Genomic DNA, 19,678 nt, shown 5'->3' on the forward strand with positions numbered 1-19,678 from the left:
TCTAATAATGTTGGCCCCAATAGTTTTGCATGAGGTGGACAAGGTGCAAACCAACGGGGCTCCAGTATGGTTCACTCTCTATGTTGAAACTGAATGTCATTGCGCACAGAGGCAATGTTATTTTCCGAGATTTCGCTGCATGGATGATAGATAGATTGATAGATAGAAAATGTTTTTATTTTTTGCCTTTGTAAATAGTCAAAAATCTAAAAAAGATAACTGAACAGCATGACTTGCCTCTTGTACAACATGTCAGTAAGATAGATGTGTTAGCGATACGTGGGCAGCTCATTCTGACGAGGATTTCCCATTGACAGAACGCACCTGGCAATCATAAGGAAAAATACTTGTCCCATTCGGTCTCTAATGTTTGTTTAATAATGTGAAGCATGTTTAATAGGTTTACAGACTTAATCCCGGTTGTGACTATGTGTGTACATTAATACATAACCAGATGACTAATCGGTCGACATTTCCACCATTTTCTGCACTTTTTTCTTCAGGAAATGCACTATTCTAAATATATATATATATATATATATATATATATATTGAATCACTTCTTGGATTCTGACCTTCTCACGGAATATATGAAATCAATCTTGTGACTGGACACTTTGACAATGGTCCTTGGTAAGGACTTGTTAAACAAATATACCCTCCTAGGTGTCTCTATAGGTTGCCACCAACGTCTTTGTTCAACAGAAATCAAAGGGGATAGCCCCTCTCGATAAGTTTTATTAGAGTCTATGGATGTCATGGGGGGTTCCTTTCCTTCAGGGACCTCTCTTTTAATGAGGAGACAGGCTTTAAGACCAATATGGTTAGGACCACCAAATTTCCTGAGATGTGGGCTCTATAGACCTTCCACCCAAAGGGTGCCCATACACCTCAATGACTGTCAGACAAATGACCATTCAGTCGCGTTATCTCTTCCATCCTCTCTATAATAAATGTTCAACTAAGCCTGAGAGTGTATTCCTCTGAGAACAAAAGGGAAGGGCTGCAAAAATTCAGCAGTCTCAACTCTTCGCTTCACCAACATCATCTGCCGGTGGAGAGTTGGGAGACCACAATGCACCTTATACTGTTGGCTGAACGCGCCACTAGCATCCAACTTTAAGTGGGATCTATTTAGAGGGTGATCAGATAAATAGATAGAGGACATGGAGGGTGGTTCGTGGATGTACTCAGGGTCTGGATGGTAGAAGCCAAGGGGCAAGGGCTCTTTATGTTCTCACCATAATTTGATCCTTCAGACTGGCAAATCCACCCATTGGTTCTCAATTCTCAAAGTTTTAGGTTCCCCACTTTTGTTATAGGTTACGTTATATACTCCCCAATACAATACAAGCAGTGACTGTGTCAGGACTAATTGAATCATCAGCGTTGTAGCCACCTTCATGAGGCTACAAGGCTAGGGCTCATGGAGATACAGTAAATGAGGGTACTCCTTCACCTTCAGTAATGTATTACCTTCTGTACACCTTAAGGCTGGGTTCACACTATGTATATTTGAGGCTGTATTTGTGAGGCTGTATAGCAACCAAAACCAGGAGTGGATTGAAAACACAGAAAGGCTCTGTTCACATAATGTTGAAATTGAGTGGATGGCTGTCATTTAATGGCAAATATTTGCTGTTATTTTAAAACAACGGCTGTTATATTGAAATAATGGAAGTTATTTACCGTTATATGGCGGCCATCCACTCAATTTCAACATTGTGTGAACAGATCCTTTCTGGGTTTTCAATCCACTCCTGGTTTTGGTTGCTATGAGGACCTGACATGAGGACCAAATACAGCCTGAAATATACATAGTGTGAACCCAGCCTTAGACATGACTTTATCTCCCTGACCTCTTTATCAGCCTCACATTTCAGCTCCTCCTAGTATATGTAACATTCACAGATGATTCTGCTGCAGTCTGTAGAAGTGATGGAATATTCTCTTTATCTTCTTGCCATTGTGGATGTAATTCCATAAAGTTGAGTGATGACTTTCTGCCGCGGTCGGTGTCAGGAGATGTTATCTGTATGGGACGCATCGCTTGGGAAGATAAATATGCCAGGATGTGTCTGCAGAACACTGATCTTGTCTTATTAATATGTATACGTAAGTCCCTACGATAGCCGTATACTATAATAATTACCAGCATAGAGACAAGGCGGGAGGAATCATAATCTATACTAGTAACCTGCATACAGCGGAGTCTCAGGGGGGTCCAGGTCAGACAGTATAACAGGGTCCATTAGGTCTTATAGTTGGCAACCCAAGCACAATATATATATATATATATATATATATATATATATAAATATGTCTGTAGGGGCGTCGTGGTACAGTTAGCCAGTTACAAAAGAGGATAGTAGCCCTCATCTATTTTTTGCGTGCCACAGGACATTGGTTTCTCTTCTGGGGTCTATGAGTATTTTAGCTCATTGAAAAAAATTTATTTTAAAGGGGTATTCCGGTGGGGAAAAAAAAGGGGTAAGGCAATATAACCTGCTGCCACTAATGGTTAGGAACAGCAAGGCTGTATAAGCCCTGTCCTAGCACAGTTACATTCACTAGTGATGCTAAATGCAGATACTGAGCTTCTCCTGTTGTGTCTTTTAATACATGTTAGCATTAGAATAGACATTGAATTTGGGGAAGCTGTCTGTGTCAGTAGTGCTGCAGCCTCCCCTGATCTCTATATAATACATATTAGCATTAGAATAGACATTGAATTTAGGGAAGCTATCTGCGTCAGTAGTGCTGCAGCCTCCCTTGATGACTATACAATACATGTTAGCATTAGAATAGACATTGAATTTGGGAAGCTGTCTTTGTCAGTAGTGCTACAGCCTCCCCTGATGTCTATTTTAATACATGTTAGCAATAGAATAAATATTACACTTGGGAAAGCTGTCTGTGTTCATAGTGTTTCACCCGTGGCACCCTGTAGCAGAGCGAGAGGTGATTGACAGATATCCACACTTGCTCTGCTACAGGGTGCAATGGCTGTGCACTATGGACACAGACAGCTTCCCCAAGCATAATATCTACACTATTGCTAACATGTATTATATAGACATTAGAGGAGGCTGCAGCGCTACTGACACAGACAGCTTTCCCAAGTGTAATATCTATTCTATTGCTAACATGTATTGTGTAGACATCAGGGGAGGCTGGAGCGCTACTGACACAGACAGCTTCCCCAAGTGTATTGTCTATCCTAATGCTAACATGTATAATGAAGACATCAGAGGAGGCTGCAGCGCTACTGACACAGACAGCTTCCTCAAGTGTAATATCTATTCTATTGCTAACATGTATTATGTAGACATTAGAGGAGGCTGCAGTGCTACTGACACAGACAGCTTCCCCAAGTGTATTATCTATCCTAATGCTAACATGTATAATGTAGACATCAGAGAAGGCTGCAGCACTACTGACACAGACAACTTCCCCAAGTGTATTATCTATTCTAATGGTAACATGTATTATGTAGACATCAGAGAAGGCTGCAGCACTACTGACACAGACAGCTTCCCCAAGTGTATTTTCTAATGCTAAAATGCATTAGAACAGACACTAGGTGAGGCTTAGAATTCCTAACAAGAGGGTTCCCACTGTAGCTCAGGGGTCTACCAAGGGGGATGGATTGCTGTAAACGGTGCTGGTAATCTACAAATATAGGGTATTGAGATGTAACAGGAGCGATCCCAAAATCATCCTATATTCAGGAACGTCCATTCCATGTGGGTTCAAGCAGTCAGCTGCCATCACTTCCATCCGTCTATCTATCATCTGTCTATTAGGTGTGTGATGAGTACTTTGCGGACTCTATGCATTCTTCCTTCCCAGTCATACGTGATGTACATCAGTCTGCCTTGTAGAGGTTACACAGAGTCAAAGAAGAGGCAAGGCAGGAGATGGCTCATACGTGTCCCGACCTGCATCCAGCTTATTCACACCAGTCATCTCATAAACCAGAACAGGGCACTTCACAGTGACATTACAAACCTTGCAGCTTGTCAGTCTGTATCATACAGGCAGTAAAATATCCCAAGTGGCATCAGCCTAAGGGCGTCTTATCGAAGGGGCTTCAACCTTTACCTGAAAAATTCTGTTTTGACACATTTTTTGCAAAAAAAATCCCACATGCTTCTTGACTTATGCCTATTGAAACCTGTGTGGTGTGTCACTCAGTATAACACATAGCTGCATATAATTATCTTAATGCTGTAAAATAGTCCTTTTTTTCTGAGCGGAGTGCTGCCTAAAGCCATTTCATGTCACAGCCAGTAAAAATTTCTTTGAATCATAGGTTTGGAGAAGGTATATACATGTGATGCTACTTAAGGTATATAGAGCAATTTCCTAATAAACTTTTATTATCGGGATAATTCGGAGAGCTGACAGTAGGGTGGGGATCTGGGGAGGACATTGTGCCCCTATGGTACGGGGGAAGTAGAACATACACTGGCTGCAGGTTAACATGCTTTTATAGCAGGAGGGGCCCATGAGCTATTGAGATGCAAGAAGCCTGTGAAATCTGCATGGAACTGGTATTACACAATGCTGACTGCTGAAAACATTCTGTTCTGTGCATGTTCTGAATCTCAATGCTTTCTCAACACAATCCACGTAAGTCATTATACTCTGTGTGGGGCCGCCGTGTCGCATAAAGATTTCATAGATATTTATACCATTGGGATGACCAATGTTTGCAAAAATAATGTCGCCCATTCTCCATTCAGACTATACAGTCCAATTGGGATTTAAAAAAATAAAATTTGCATTGTTTACACCATAATGTGAATTATTAAAGGGGTTGTCCAGCGAAAATTGTTTTCTTTTAAATCGACTGGTTTTAGAAAGTTATATTTTAGATAGTTAGATTTGTAATTTATTTCTATTTAAACATTTCAAGTCTTTCCATATTTTTCAGCTGCTGTATGTCCGGCAGGAAGTGATGTATTCTTTTCAGTCTTACACAGTGCTCTCTGCTGCAACCTTTGTCCATGACAGGAACTGTCCAGGGCAGCAGTAAATCCCCATAGATAACCTCCCCTGCTCTCTGCTGCCACCTCTGTCAGGTTATGCAGTATCTCCCCCAGTGATGATGATGAGGATAGGGAAATGATCAAGCATACTGAAACTCTGAAAAGTTATGCCATTACCGGTAGTGTCTGGCAGCAGCCTGTGTCTTTCCCTCAATGGGAACAAGTGTATGTTAGGAGGCAAAGCTGATGGTCAAACGGGCTTGTCCTATAGCTACTGAAGGTGTATGACATTGAGAGTACCATGACTTTTCAGCACGTAAACCAACTATACACATAAGTTACTGTAGCTGTTGGCCAAAAAGCTCCCCAATACATATGAATGGTTGTCCTAGCTGCTACCAGACTTCTCTGATGTTGGCTTATCTCCCCAAGAACAAAAGAATGGGAAGTTGAAATTCAACATGTCTGGTTCTTCTTTACCCCAACTATGGGAAAGAGACAGGAGGCTATCATACACATGACATGGTTGGCCTGTCCCTTTGAAACTGGCAGTTAGACACACAACTGATGTGTATAGGGCCTATAAATTGGTAGTTTTCTTGGATGATCCTACTGTCCATACCACAAGGGGTTAAGCTGCTATAGTGGTTAATAGAGACAATTCTAATAAAACCAAAACACATAACTGCAGAAATGTTTACTCAACGGCAATGAAGACATTATATGCCATGTTTTATGTGCGATGCTCCCAATAAAATTGGTCGTTAAATTCCTTTTCATTACCTGAACAAGTGCAAGTTACAATATGTTAAACTAGTTACATTTTTGCATTATGCCTTATAAAGGGGCGTAGCCGGGGGAGCTGGCAAGGCATGTGCCAAGGTGGTGGCGCCAACAAGCCACTCTGTATCGGCCAGGGAATTTAGATACAGGGTTTGGGCTGCAAACTAGATCTTTGCTCTAGGTGAGGGAATGCTGAGCCACAACCCTCGTCGTCTTGTATAAAATCTAATAAAAGGCAAAAACTGGAAATATTAATATCTGCCTAAAGCTAAATTCTTAGACAGAAATTGGCAAATGGGAAGAAAAGAGCATCATGCTTTGTATCAGGAGGGTCATTAGACTGCCCAGGGAAGCTATATAAAGACTAGGTTGGGTATATGGGGCCTATTCCACGGCCGATTATCGCTCTGTGGAATAGAGACAACGATCAGCCGATGATCGTGTCATTGGCCAATCGTTTATTTAGGTTCAAACCTAAAATCATCGGACACCAACCGCGCATCGTTGCGTGGAATAGCGATACACTTCGGGCGACCGACGATTTCACAAGCTTCATACATTACCTAAGCATGTTGCAGGTCTTCTCCTGCGCTCCTTCTTCCTCCCGATCCTGCGTGCAGCAGCAGCTTCAGTGTGGTCTGTCTTAGCTGACAGACCGCTCAGCCAATCACTGGCCAGGACCGGGAGGTGCGCGGGATCGGGAGGAAGAAGGAGCGCAGGAGAAGACCTGCGACATGTTTAGGTAATGTATGGTGTTTAAACAAGGGCTGCAAGGTAATCGGTAATGATGTCCCTGCAGCCCTCGCTAAGCGATTATCGAGCCGTGTAATAGGGCCAGTAAACGAGCACCGATCTAGCAGATCGGCGCTCGTTTACATTATTGATCGGGCCCCCATAGGCCTATGGAATAGGACCCTATGAGGAAAAAGAGGAGATAGGGGCGAAATGATAGCATAGACCATCATGCAAAGAGGCCGCCAACTCAGTTGACGTAAGCCATCCGCTTACCCAGAAGGGCATTCATTTCTTGCCAACTTGACCAGGGGTTTTAGCTATATAACTCTCTATATATCATGTGTTTTGGTAAATACATGATGCTAATGGCAATTACTTCAATCGAAATGGCCACTAAGACGTTTCACCAGTAAATCTTTGGGTTATGAGAGTATCCAATAGTGCTCACCGACTTATGGAGATATAGGTTCCATCACACTTTGCCAGCTTTACCTGTTCTTTTAGACTTTGTGCCAATGTGAATAAACATAATTGTTTACAAAATAAAAACTAGTGGAAAAGTTCAGTCTTCCTTGCTGGGCAAGATATCAGGTTTGTAGAATGAAAAATAGGAATTGTCTCCCTTTACTTTAAATGTTTATTTTAGGAAAGCTAGATAATAAATGTACAATCGATGGGACCCCACCACTAAGACACCCAGGGATGACTGGAAGAGGTTCCTCAGCCAACCCTGCCAATTTTGATGGGTCTAACCATTAGAGATGAACGCAACTCAAACATGCTCTAGTCCAATGGTTCAGCATTTGAATACTGGTGGCTGAAGAAGTTGGATCAAGTTCTAGTTGGATACAGCCTATGGCTTATCCATTAGGGATGGTCCGAACCGAGTTCGGTTCGGGTTCGTACGAACCCGAACCCTCGGTAATGATTCCCGCTGTCCCGGGAGGACCGCCTGGAAAACTGGGATACAGCCATAGCCATAGGCTGTATCCCAGTTTTCCAGGCGTTCCTCCCGCTGTATCCGCCCGCCCCGTGGGAATCTGCTGCCGGGCATTCGGGTTCATACGAACCCGAACCTCGGCAGGTTCGGACCATCCCTACTATCCATGTTTTCAAGGACTGAACTCAACCACCTGTACTGAATTTTGAATGATCGGACTTGAACATGCTTGAGTTGCTTTCATCTCTCGTAGCCAACTCTCTAATATGTTTGGGGGCCTCCTAATATTGGGGAGAAGAGGGTTGGGCATGTTGGATTTTAACTATTTGGCAATTGATTCACAACAATTAGGGTTCAGCTAAGCCATACATTCAAGGGTATAGAGCAATCAGGAGATAAAGCTTTTGGCTAAAAAAAAAAAAAAGTTCAATCAGGATCTTTTGAAGGTGTGTTGGGACCTTAAGTCAATCATTGCTCTTCACGAGACAACAGTCAGAAATAGAGAATGGATCAGTAGTCAAATATGCACATTGCTTGTCAATTCAACTGATGAGGGAACAGACTAGGAACCCCTTATTCTAGTGATAGATGTGTCACTGTGATTGTAGGACCCATCTGTAGGAAACTCCCTTGAAGATTCAGCACCTGCTACATTAACCCTTGAATTTTTCTTACAAAAAGATAGTCTTGGTATGGTTTTCTCAAAGAAACTTGTAACATCACCGGTTCTAAAGATTAGGTTTCCTTTAATGACCTAGTCCACACAATGAAGTTGTGTTAGTTTTCCCGGCACTTTACTCTTTTTCCCACCAGTTGTATTCACAAGCCACCCATGGCCAGGCTCTTCTCGTAATGGCAAACAGGATGTTTTGGGGAAGCTTCACTCTGCCGGCTGCTGGTAGCAGTCACTTGTGATGTCTAAGTTGTTGGGCAGCGTGAAAGACAAACACGCACCACACTCCAGTGAGCATTGAGTTGACAAGTGTCAGCGTAAATGACGGGCAATGACAGACTTAAGAAGTCAATCTGTTTCATGACCACTTTGGTGATTTCTCACATCACCCTGAGTGACATCCAAAGCCATGAGCCTAAGTCATGATTAAGTGGTATGGGCGCATATGGATGGAATAATCCGTGGTTTTAGGATAGACCTAGCTTTGCCTTCTCTTCCATAAACATTACCTTTCATGGTACATGTAACCAAAGTCTGGACACATTATTGTGATCTAATCTATCCTGTGTAAACCTTACAACGAAGTGCATCGAGGTAGAATAACCAACAACCATCAGATCAAGGTTCAAAGAAGTAGTTGACCTTTGGTTCTTGCAGGACTCATTGACTTATCCAGTACATCAAAAAGATTGGTTCTTGTTACAGAGGAAACATCAACACACCAATTGGTTATTATAGATCCAAAGAAGGTGAAGCAGCAATGTAATAAAGCAGTCTTTTAAACATTAGTGTCATTTCAAGTCTGTTTTTATGTGTCCCCAGATTTGTCCAAAGTTACTGATTGTACCATGTCTCACTCCTGAGACCCTCTGTGATCCTGAGATACAGCTGAAGGGGGGGAGGGGCAGCTGTCAATCAAATCTGACTTGTTCAATCCATAAGAGTCTATAGAACAAACAAGTCAGATGTCTCTGCTGGTTGAGAAGTGGAGTTCACTGCAACGCACTCAGCCTGGCTGTATTTCATGTTAAAGGTTATTGGAAATAACACTAACGCTTTAAAGAGTAGGAACAATGCTTCTAAAGGTCAGACTCCAAACTTAAACATCTATTCATCAAGTTTAATAGGAGGAATTTCAATGCTAACCATGAAACCCTTCCTTTTGCCATAATGGATGCCTACATGTTATGGTTACTGAAGACCAGTGTTGAGCGGAGAGGCCAAATTGTTCAGGATCGCCAACGTTCTCTGTTTGACTCGGTAGAACAGGTAGAACTCTTTATTTCTTACACAGATATCACTTCTGAGTTCAATTTTCTATAATTATACATCCCATGATCCTATGGGATTTAGTAGCTGCTGCCTGGCATTGGTTTCTAAGGGTCCCGAACAACTAATTTTTCCCCTTTTATTTCAACCAAGTGTTTCGAATTGCAAGGCCATTGAGCAGGCCAAAAATTGACCCATTGTGATACCCCACTAGTATACCCCACTATACCCCACTAGTACCTGTGATCCAGTGCCTGCCATTAATAACCACCCTTCTTTTCTGGCCTCTAGTCAGCTAATAAGCCGGAAAAGCGCAGTTTCTTCTATCTCCCAGCAATACTTCATGTACCATGTGCCACCCCCAGTAGGTACTAAAAAGAATATTCTAGTACAAATCTGATCCACAGGTGTCGTAAAGGCAAGAGATGGAAAAGCAAATAGCTGGATGTTTGTTTAAGAAAGGGAAGTCATCGTTTTTGCTTTGATGAGTTTTAGTCCCATGAATTACATGAAAGCATACATCCGCTATTTGCTGTAGACATTTTGTTTAACTATTCAGCCTTTTCATACCTAAGCAAAGTACAATTCTTCCTACGTAACAGCAGAACTATTGTTGCCTTGCATATGGCGTTTGCACCCTACATTGTTAATATTTAAAGGGCTTGTACGGTATTAATAAAACATGGTTGCTGTTTTTCAAAAACAGTGCCCCACTTGTCCACTGGTTGTGTGTGGTATTGTGCTCGGCCTTATTCATCTTAATATAGTTGAGCAGAGTTATCTAACAGTCCATGTATAGTTTGTCATAAAAACGCTGTTATGTTTATATTTTGTGTAAAGAAAAATCTATACAATTAAAGGACCACTCCATCTAAAAATAGTATTTCCTAATATTTGTTTAAAATGATAACTTAGTTTCCCTAGATACCAGCCCGAAAGCTGAATGGATTTGAACAAAAAATGTTCCATTCAGATCGTAGACGGGAAATCAGAATGAGCTTGTTTCTTGGCTATGTTCCCAATTATGAACAACTCAACAGGTTTTCGATACTCAACATTAAAGCTTTTTTTTTCTTGGACTTTTTAGCCTTTGGCTTAAAAGTTTGGTATTTGGCTTGCATATTTCTAGTACTAGTACTAGTTTGAGACCTGGTCTAGGCAAAGAATTATCTCTCTATACTGAATAGCCCGAGAAGTCCACTTGCAAAGCTGCAATTTAGGTGATCACTAATCCTACAAGGAAATCAGACTTTGGTTGACTCTAGTTAGATTGAGTTTAGATATGGGCAGGGATAAAATCCTCATCAGGAAGATATCCATGACCTGCTGGGCTGGGTTTATGTCTACAAAAGTGTTCCTCAACCTGCAGCCCTCCAGTTTTTCTAAAACCACAAACCCTCATGTCCTTAAAGCCAAAAGTCGAAGGTTGTCAGGACATTGTAGTTTTGCAACATCTAGAGCCACAGGATTCAGAATGTTGGTCTGTGAATAGACAAACTAATACAACTAAAGGCGCTATTACACCAAGTGATTATCGGCCATATTTGGACGATTATTGGCCGATAATCGCTTGGTGTAATAGCTCCGATTAAAAGGCAACCATCAGCCAACATGTTGGAAAAAAACTAGAATGATAGCGATAGTCTGCTGGCTGTCACTCCATGTAATAGAAGCAGTGGCAGCAGACTCTGTAGATCATCCGGGGGGGAGCCCCTCTCGCAGCTGCCCCTCTCGCAGCGGGCTCTTACTCAGGAAATGAGCAGCAAGCAAGCGCTAATTTGACAGGTTAGCACCCTCTTGCTCTTCAAGATTGGCCCATGTAATAGCGCCTAAAGGCAACCCAATGATGCATGGGGTCTTGGTTGTCAGCAGACGTCTGAATTGACTAATACACTGATGATTTCACATCAATTGAAAATTATATGTTTTATTTTACAGTTAGATGTTCAGACTATATTTGGACTGATGAAGTATGTTCTTTCTATTTCTAGGGAGACGTGACACAATGGTCGGCTTTACCACCGCCCTGGTCCCAGTTATTGCCGTATTGCTGCTACATTATACATCTGGCGAACAAAGACCCAACAATGAGGATTCTTCTTCCTTGAGCTTCACACAGAGTTCCTACCATACAACGATCTTTGAAAATTCCGCTCCTAAGACCTACGTATCGAGCCTAGTAAAGATGGGTATCTACTTGAAGGATCCTCAATGGACGATAAAGTACCGGATTGTATCCGGAGATCCAACTGGACTTTTTAAAACAGAGGAGATGGTGGTTGGGGATTTCTGCTTTTTACGTATAAGGATAAGGAGTGGCAACACAGCCCTATTAAATAGGGAAGTTAAAGACAATTATCAGCTTCTCGTTCACGCCTCTGAGAAATCCTTGGATTATGAAGCACAGGCTAAAGTGACCATACAAATTTTAGATATGAATGATCTAAGACCTCTTTTCTCAACAACATTATACAAATTTACAATTGCTGAAGATGCTCCGCTGAAGACTATCCTTGGTAAGATAAGTGCTACAGATGCTGATTTGGGCCAGAATGCTATGTTCTACTATACCTTTAACACCAAGTCCTCACTTTTCAGTATCCATCCAACAAGTGGTATCGTCATGCTTATTGGACAATTGAATGCAACCCAAATAAATTTTTACAAGCTGGAAATTTTAGCTGTTGACCGTATGAGACAAATTGCAGAGGGAAATGGATTTGGGAATGTTGCTTCTATGGAGGTTTTGGTGCAACCAGCTCTGAAGAGGCCTCCTTTCATCTCCTCTGTTACAACAGCCGTGGCTGATTCTTCTGAGAGGCTCCTTTATGCCACTGTGGTCATGGACTTCTTAGAACCAGGGTGCAGTATAGATTCTGTTGAGATTGTAGATGGAGATCCCCTTGGTTACTTCAAAGTTTTAAGGTCTTACGTGGGGAAAAATGAATTTACCGTGGTATCGACTGCAGAGATAAATTGGCTGGAACATTCACAAGGCTTTAATCTAAGCCTGAGAGCCAAAGACAAGAGCAAGCCACCAGTATATTCCCCCCTCAAAACTATTCACATTCCCCCATGGAGATACGCCATGGCAAGATTTGAACAGGATGTTTATAAAGTACAGATAAGTGAATGCTCCCCACCTGGTAGTCATGTCGCTGTGGTTAAAATTCATCCTGAAGCTCCATCAGGTGGATATTACTTGAAAACCTCTACCGATAAGTTCAGGATTGTACGCCAGAGTGGTTTGATATTCACCAGTAAACGTATGGATATAAAGGATGAGTCTCAATTCCATTTAGAAGTGACGGCACTTGATGGCCAGGTCTCCACTACTGTTATAGTTGACCTTATAGACTGTAATAATCACGCCCCTGTCTTCACTCAGTCCAAATATGAAGGAAATTTCAATGAAAATTCCCCAATGGGAACAAAGCTTATTAAGGTTTCGGCAACTGATGCAGACAAGGGGAACAATGGAAAGATACATTACAAACTGGTGAGTCCAAAATCTGCTCCATTCATGATTGACCCAATAACTGGAGTTATTTCAAACAGTAGAGTGCTTGACTATGAGTTAAACCAGAGGATATACCATCTTAAGGTCTGGGCATCAGATCTGGGCTCACCTTATCGTAGACAGACTGAAGTTTATGTTTCTCTCTTTATGAACAATCTGAACGACAATGCTCCAGTTTTTGAGAAGGTCAACTGCAATGTAAGCATCACCAGAGACATGCCCACTGGGGAGAAGGTGGCTGAACTCTCCGCAGTGGATGTGGATGAGCTTCAGACTATACAATACAAGATTATATCTGGCAATGAACTACAAAAATTCCGCTTAGACCCCACATCTGGAGAAATAACTATTAGAGGTGACTTGTATGATATTCCATCTTCAAACCCTCCTGTCTACTTAGTTGTTACTGCTAGTGATGGAGAAAATGAGGCTGTTCCCACTTATATCAATATCACAATAGCAAATGAAGGTTCCCCCAAATCTGTACATTGTGTAGAAACCGGCATAGTTAATAAGATCATGGAAAACATGAAAAATTCTTTTGTCTTACAAACTGAAAAGCAAAACTATGAGGAGGACACATCATTTAACAACCATCTGATAAATAACCACGCTCCCCATTTCGACGACAACTTTCCAGTATCTATTGATGTGGCTGAAGATACAGCCATCAATTCTTCCATTGCTTCGTTGACAGCCATTGATCTGGATACTGGTTTTAATGGCAAACTAGTCTATGTGATATCTCAGGGAAGTGATGATGGGTGCTTTGACATCAACATAGAAACTGGAGAGCTATTTGTCTCTTCAGCCTTAGACCATGAATCCACCAGTTCATATATTCTTAATATCACCGTTTACGACCTTGGCACACCTCAAAAATCCTCTTGGAAAATTTTAGCCATTAATGTGTTGGATGTAAATGATAATGAACCAAAATTTCCTTCCTCTGGATATTGCGTGATGGTTCGAGAGGATGCTAAGGTTGGTAGTGTTGTTGTTAAAGTAAAGGCAGATGACGTTGATAAGGAGGACAATGGCCGGGTAAGGTATTCCCTCCTAACGCCAACTGATAAGTTTGCCGTTGACAGTGTCACTGGCGACTTAACAGTAAAAAGCATGTTGGACAGAGAGCTATTGCCAAAATATAGACTCAAAGTAGAAGCCAGAGATCAGCCGAAGAAAGATAGGCAACTTTTTTCTGTCACTGATGTGGTTATTACACTGGAAGATGTTAATGACAATGCTCCATATTGCCGGCCAGTCACTGCCAATGTCAAAATTGCAGAAGACCTTCCTGTAGGAACTGTTTTATACTTTGTGGATGCTCAGGACTTGGACATTGGACCCAATGGAGATGTTTTTTATTCCCTTATCAACAATGAGCAAGGAATATTTAGCGTGGAGAAGTTTACTGGTGCTTTAATCTTAGAGAAGGAACTTGACTTTGAGACCAAATTCTTCTACAACTTGACCGTCAGAGCTACAGATGCTGGCCACCCATTTCCACATTCTTCTGTATGTCATGTGGAGGTGGAAGTCCTGGATGTTAATGAAAACCTACATCCACCTTTATTCAAAAGTTTTGTCTTCACTGGATCGGTTTTAGAGAACTCACCCCCTGGCACACTGGTTCTTTCTATCACGGCTCAGGATTACGATAAAGGAAAGGATGGTGAAATTCGTTATTCCATCAAGGATGGTACAGACCTCTCTGTTTTCAGCATAGATGAAGAGACGGGTGAGTTATAACAAGCCAATGATATTAATGTCACGGTAGAGGCTGTATTTCCTTTGTTGACTCTTGTATCATGACTAGAGATGAGGGCAACTCAAGAATGATCAAGTCAAATTGTCCAATTTGAATACCAGTGGCTGAAGAAGTTGGATGCAGCCCTTAGGCTGCCTGGAAAACATGGATACAGCAGCCAACTTCTAACCCACCAGTATTCAAATTCTTTGAGATGGTGAAACCATGCCCGCATGCAATTTCCAATAGCTACACAATGTATTTTGCTGTATATACACCCACCCCCTCCACATCTCGGAAGGCTTACTTCTGGGCTGTGGAACCACATGAAGTGAATGTTGGGAAGCAAAAGGCTTTAGCTGTCTTCTGTTCCCTCAAATAACCCCTTTATGCTTAGAAATGTTACTAAAGTCCTTTCTTCTCTTATTCTATATATTAGAAAATGGGTGTTGTAACTGATTCATTAGTACTATTGTTTTTTTTATTTTTTTAGGGTTAATACGGACTGAAGCTCCTTTAGACCGGGAGTCTGCTTCACGCTACTGGTTGACCATCTGTGCTACAGACTTGGGCTCCATTCCTCTGTCTTCGATGGCTGAAGTCTACATTGAAGTTGCAGATGTCAATGATAACATCCCTCAGTTATCCAAGGCTGTATTCTATGCTTCCGTGCATGAAAATTCGCCTCCTCACGTTTCCATCCTACAACTTGATGCCACCGATGCAGACACCGTTTCAGCCGGCAAACTTTCCTTCCATTTCTCCAGTGGAAATAATCAAGGGTTTTTCACACTAAACCCAAGCACTGGTAAGATTTATCATATTGGTCTATTATGTAATTTCTGTACCTTGAACTGTTGGGACTTGTACTGAGAGGTACTGACAGATTTAGTCATGTGATGGGAAGAGGAAAGAGACATAGCAACATGGCCCACTATCTTCTCCTTCCCGACACTAGCGTGAAAATGTATTCAGACTGAGTTTGTTGTAGTCCAGTGTTTCTTATCATTACTAAGCCAAGAACCCCTACTGGGATTCAAGGCTATGAGGAATCTAGCCTGAGTACTCCCTAGAGATATGGAATCACACCATCATAACACTAATAGCTTATAGAGCAATTAGCGAACAATGACACAAGGACACATATTTAGTAAAAGGCCCCAGCAATCTATACTAAACAACATTCCAACCAAAAGATATAACCAAGACTATAAACTTAAATAATTGTTATCAATTTTATAACTTTTTTTCAATAACTTAAAGGGAATGTACCAGCAGGTAATGTTTTTACATTATTAGACTGACGCCGGCGCAGGGATACCGGTGTCGCAGTCCTTTTTTGAACCCTGGCCCAGTTCCTGCGCACGGCTCCGGTGACTGGGGATAGAGCAGTACTGTGCCTGGCAGTTAAAAAAAAAAGGACAGCAGCACCGACATCCTCGTGCCGACACCAGTCTATAGATGTAAAAATCTTAAAGCAATGTACCAACCCCTTCAACTTCCCTTCAACTCCAAGATGATCGACCCACAGCCCCAACTTTAATTTATTACCCTGTCTCCTTTAAAACATTTTCTTAAGAGCTGGTGGTTGTTATCCCACAACCCAAACTTACAAAACTTGGATGGGAAAACTTTTTGGCAGGAAAATTCCACCAAAAACCCCTGTTGACAGGCATGGATTCACCTGAGTGCATTAGGAACCCATGTCTGGAATCCTTCTATGGTATCTTCCCTAGTTGCAGTTTAAGTTTGTATGTGGGGGGTCAGAGTCGGTGTAACGACTGGAGTCGTGGATCCGCTGTACTGCTGCTAGCGATGGTGTAAGACTCACCAGAGAGCAGAGTCTAAGGGGCCGCTGTCCACCGCTAGGTGGGATGGACTGGGATGCGACAGACGAACCCCAGGTCACTACCCCTGGCTTGGCTTGCTAGCGGCAGCAGGCGAGGTGCAGCTGGAGGCTGGTAGGTAGGCAGGAACAAAGCGGGACTCATGACTGGAAACAGAATAACAGGCAGGAACCTTGAATAGCTGGAATGGCAGGAGACACAGGCAGGAATCACCGAGAGCTGGAACCACACACTATGGAAGCATGCAGAGGCTCTAACAGGGAATGTCAGGACAGGTGCGGTGTGGGAAGCGGTGCGACGGCAGCCTGCAGCACAGGACCCCACCATGGCCTTGACAGTTGGCATGATAACTATTGGCCAAATGAGTATTTGGCAGACAGTTATCTAGTATATACGGCCAGTTTTAGTCTTTTTGGCACCACTCATTACAACATATACTATGTATACAATGCTTTCAGAGCAGATACATTTTTTGATTCACCTTTCTCAATGGTGTAAAAAAAAAAATAATAATAATTTTCTAAGGTCAAAAATAATTAAAAATCAAGATAACATCTTTGTTTTCTTTCTGGAAGAGCAATTTATTCAGTCCGATGCTATCAGATTCGTCACGTTTTAAACCTGTCCTGCACCCTTGACTTCTCCTCGTTAATCTTACTCCTCCAAATAACCACTCCCAAAACCGCACACTGATCCCCGCTCTGATCCGCTGTGTACTATGAAACAGATTAGAAGGGTGACGTTGCTGAAATTGTTTGTCTTACATGCTTACACTTTCACTGTAAATTACAGTTTGATCACTTGCAACCCATCTTTTTTTCATGAGTGCATTAACGTATAACAAAAGACGTCTTTAAATATGTATTTGAGGCATTGATGTTCCCATAATACAGTTCTCTCCTTCTAGGAGGCTTTACTGTAAGGCTTGTGAGAACAGGTGCTCGCTGCATAGTAAGCATTGTATCATGTTGACATAATGTATAACCCATAGGGTGTAGTTATAAGGGCTATATAGGCTTTAAGAAAAAAAAAGTGTTAAGGGTCAATAGATTACATGGAAGCTGTGGATCCTCTCCATTTTTTTTTCTCTTGGACTTTGCCGGTGTACGGCCAGTGTCAACTAAGTGCTCCCTCCTGGAAACCCACCTGGTAAAAAGAAGTTTCTATTGGTCACCATTGGCTTCAAGTTTTATCGTTGTATTGACATTAAGAATCCTACTAAAAGTTAATGCAATCACAAAGTTGCTGGTGCTCATTGGAACCAGTCTTAAAGTGTCACTTTGGCACGTCATAGAGACATGTCAAAAGTTTTGCTCGGCCAAAATTTGAGTGTTCAGACCCCAACTGACTTAAAATTATTTTTATATTATGCTAGTTGTAAAACTAAAAATGTTGTGATACTCACCTGCTCCTGTCCTCAAAAGCAGATGTCCCTGCTCCTTCCTTTTCCCCTCTCTTGTAATTTCTTTTTCCAGCTTCCAGACTTTCCCCACTTGTCATTGTTCCTTCAGTGTTCAGTTCAGGTCCTGTTGGGACGACTTGTCTTGGGAATAAGCCATGATGAGTGAGGGAATGGAACAGGGAATGTGGGGGAGTGGGGAAGGTGAGTATCACTTATTTGTTTTCTTTTCAGAAAACAATGTCCTCCAAATGTTCCCAGTAAGATCAGTATAATGTTAGAGGAGCAGCAGAATGATGATGCTGGATTGTCGTAGGCTAATAGGAAGACATTGAGTTGCACTTAAAAGAGTTATCCATGATCAGAAAAAGCGAAGCTACTTTCTTGCAAAAACAGCACCTCAGTTTGTGTGCAATATTACAGTGAGTGAGCTGCAAAAACTTCACCCAAACTGAGGACAAAAGTGGAGCTGTTTTTGCAGGAAAGTGGCCATGTTTTTCTAAGCCCGGATAACACCTTTAGGTAAATTTTACATGCGGCAACTATGTTATTGTTATCATTAGGTGTAGTTATAAAGGTTTTTCTTGTGCACACTCTTCCTTGTGACTGCCTAGGAATGATACATACTCAACTTTCTACAGAAAAAAAGGAAGACATGATGTAAAAAGTCAAGCAACTAAAGTCATGCACAAGTGGCATGAAAATACCTGTAATACTTGTGTAATGTGATACGTAGACCTACAGCAAAACTTGATCTATATATTCAGCCTTTAGCGGCACCCGCCTGACATCTGCATAGTGTGCATATAGTATACTCCTTCCATTGACCATAACAAGACAAGGAACAGAGAGAGGGAGGGTAGCAGTTGCCTTTAGTGCAAGTACCAAATACACGTTCTTCTGCTTAAAGGGGCACTTCAGTTTATTCACACCTGGCATGTGAACTATTTCTTATGAATAATAATAAATAGATTAAGATTTTGGAAGTAGTCTTATCAGTTTATCATATCTAACCTGTTCTGGAACAGAACTCCACCCGATGCATAAAATACAGATATGGATGGAGTTCAAAAGATTATAAAAACGGTATAGGTGCCTATACACCTTTAATAACTGACGGCCAAACAATCATTAAGCCGTCAATTATCTCCCGCATCTGGCACCATGCTCTTGGACCTCCAACAATGCTAGAAAGAACTAAAGATCCCTACACACCTTAGACTTTTGTCAATCGATGATATGTTAGTGAAGATAAGGGTTGGGCATGATGTAAAACCACCATGCAAACCCTTTGTTTTAGGAGAGATAAGCCGCAGCCAGAGAGCTCTCGCTGCGGCTTACCTCTTCCCTCACCACAAAGAACACAGGAACGCCTGTACCAAACATTCTTTTGTATTGTGAGGACGGGCGTCAGGTAGAAGAGATAACCGACAGCTGAACGGTCCTTCTACCATCAAATATTGAAGGTATATGGCCACTTTTAATCCATCATTCTGATTTCCATAGGGTTCCTAGGTTTCAGGACCCCTGCATTAAGTAAGTGATAGTGAATTCTAGCCATTTGGCATCACTTCCTATCATAGGGATACCCCACAAGGGTGGCAGTCAGAGAAGCCTGTATGTGGACGAGAAGCTGGGAGCCTAGAGGTCACCTTCACTCTTAAAGGAGCCTCACAGGTATTTAGTTAGTGATAACTGTGTTTCAGTTCCTGTAGGACTCTAGATAATGGAGAGGACAAGCATGCTGGAAGGTTAATCTTTCTATTCC

The 19,678-nt window shown here is 41.9% G+C and overlaps 1 protein-coding gene across 2 annotated transcripts in view; it reads left to right on the plus strand.

Annotated features, from left to right (window-relative positions):
- FAT2 (FAT atypical cadherin 2) overlaps positions 1-19,678 on the plus strand; it is a 74,639-nt gene that overhangs the window by 19,954 nt on the left and 35,007 nt on the right. For both annotated transcript variants that reach the window (XM_069969106.1, XM_069969107.1), the window contains exons 2-3: positions 11,386-14,655; positions 15,158-15,472. In XM_069969106.1, coding sequence (XP_069825207.1) covers positions 11,400-14,655; positions 15,158-15,472 — 3,571 coding nt within the window. In that variant the 5' untranslated portion in view covers positions 11,386-11,399. The remainder of the gene's footprint in view (positions 1-11,385; positions 14,656-15,157; positions 15,473-19,678) is intronic.

This window comes from Dendropsophus ebraccatus, chromosome 1, assembly GCF_027789765.1.
Source record: "Dendropsophus ebraccatus isolate aDenEbr1 chromosome 1, aDenEbr1.pat, whole genome shotgun sequence".
Taxonomy (NCBI): Eukaryota; Metazoa; Chordata; class Amphibia; order Anura; family Hylidae; genus Dendropsophus; species Dendropsophus ebraccatus.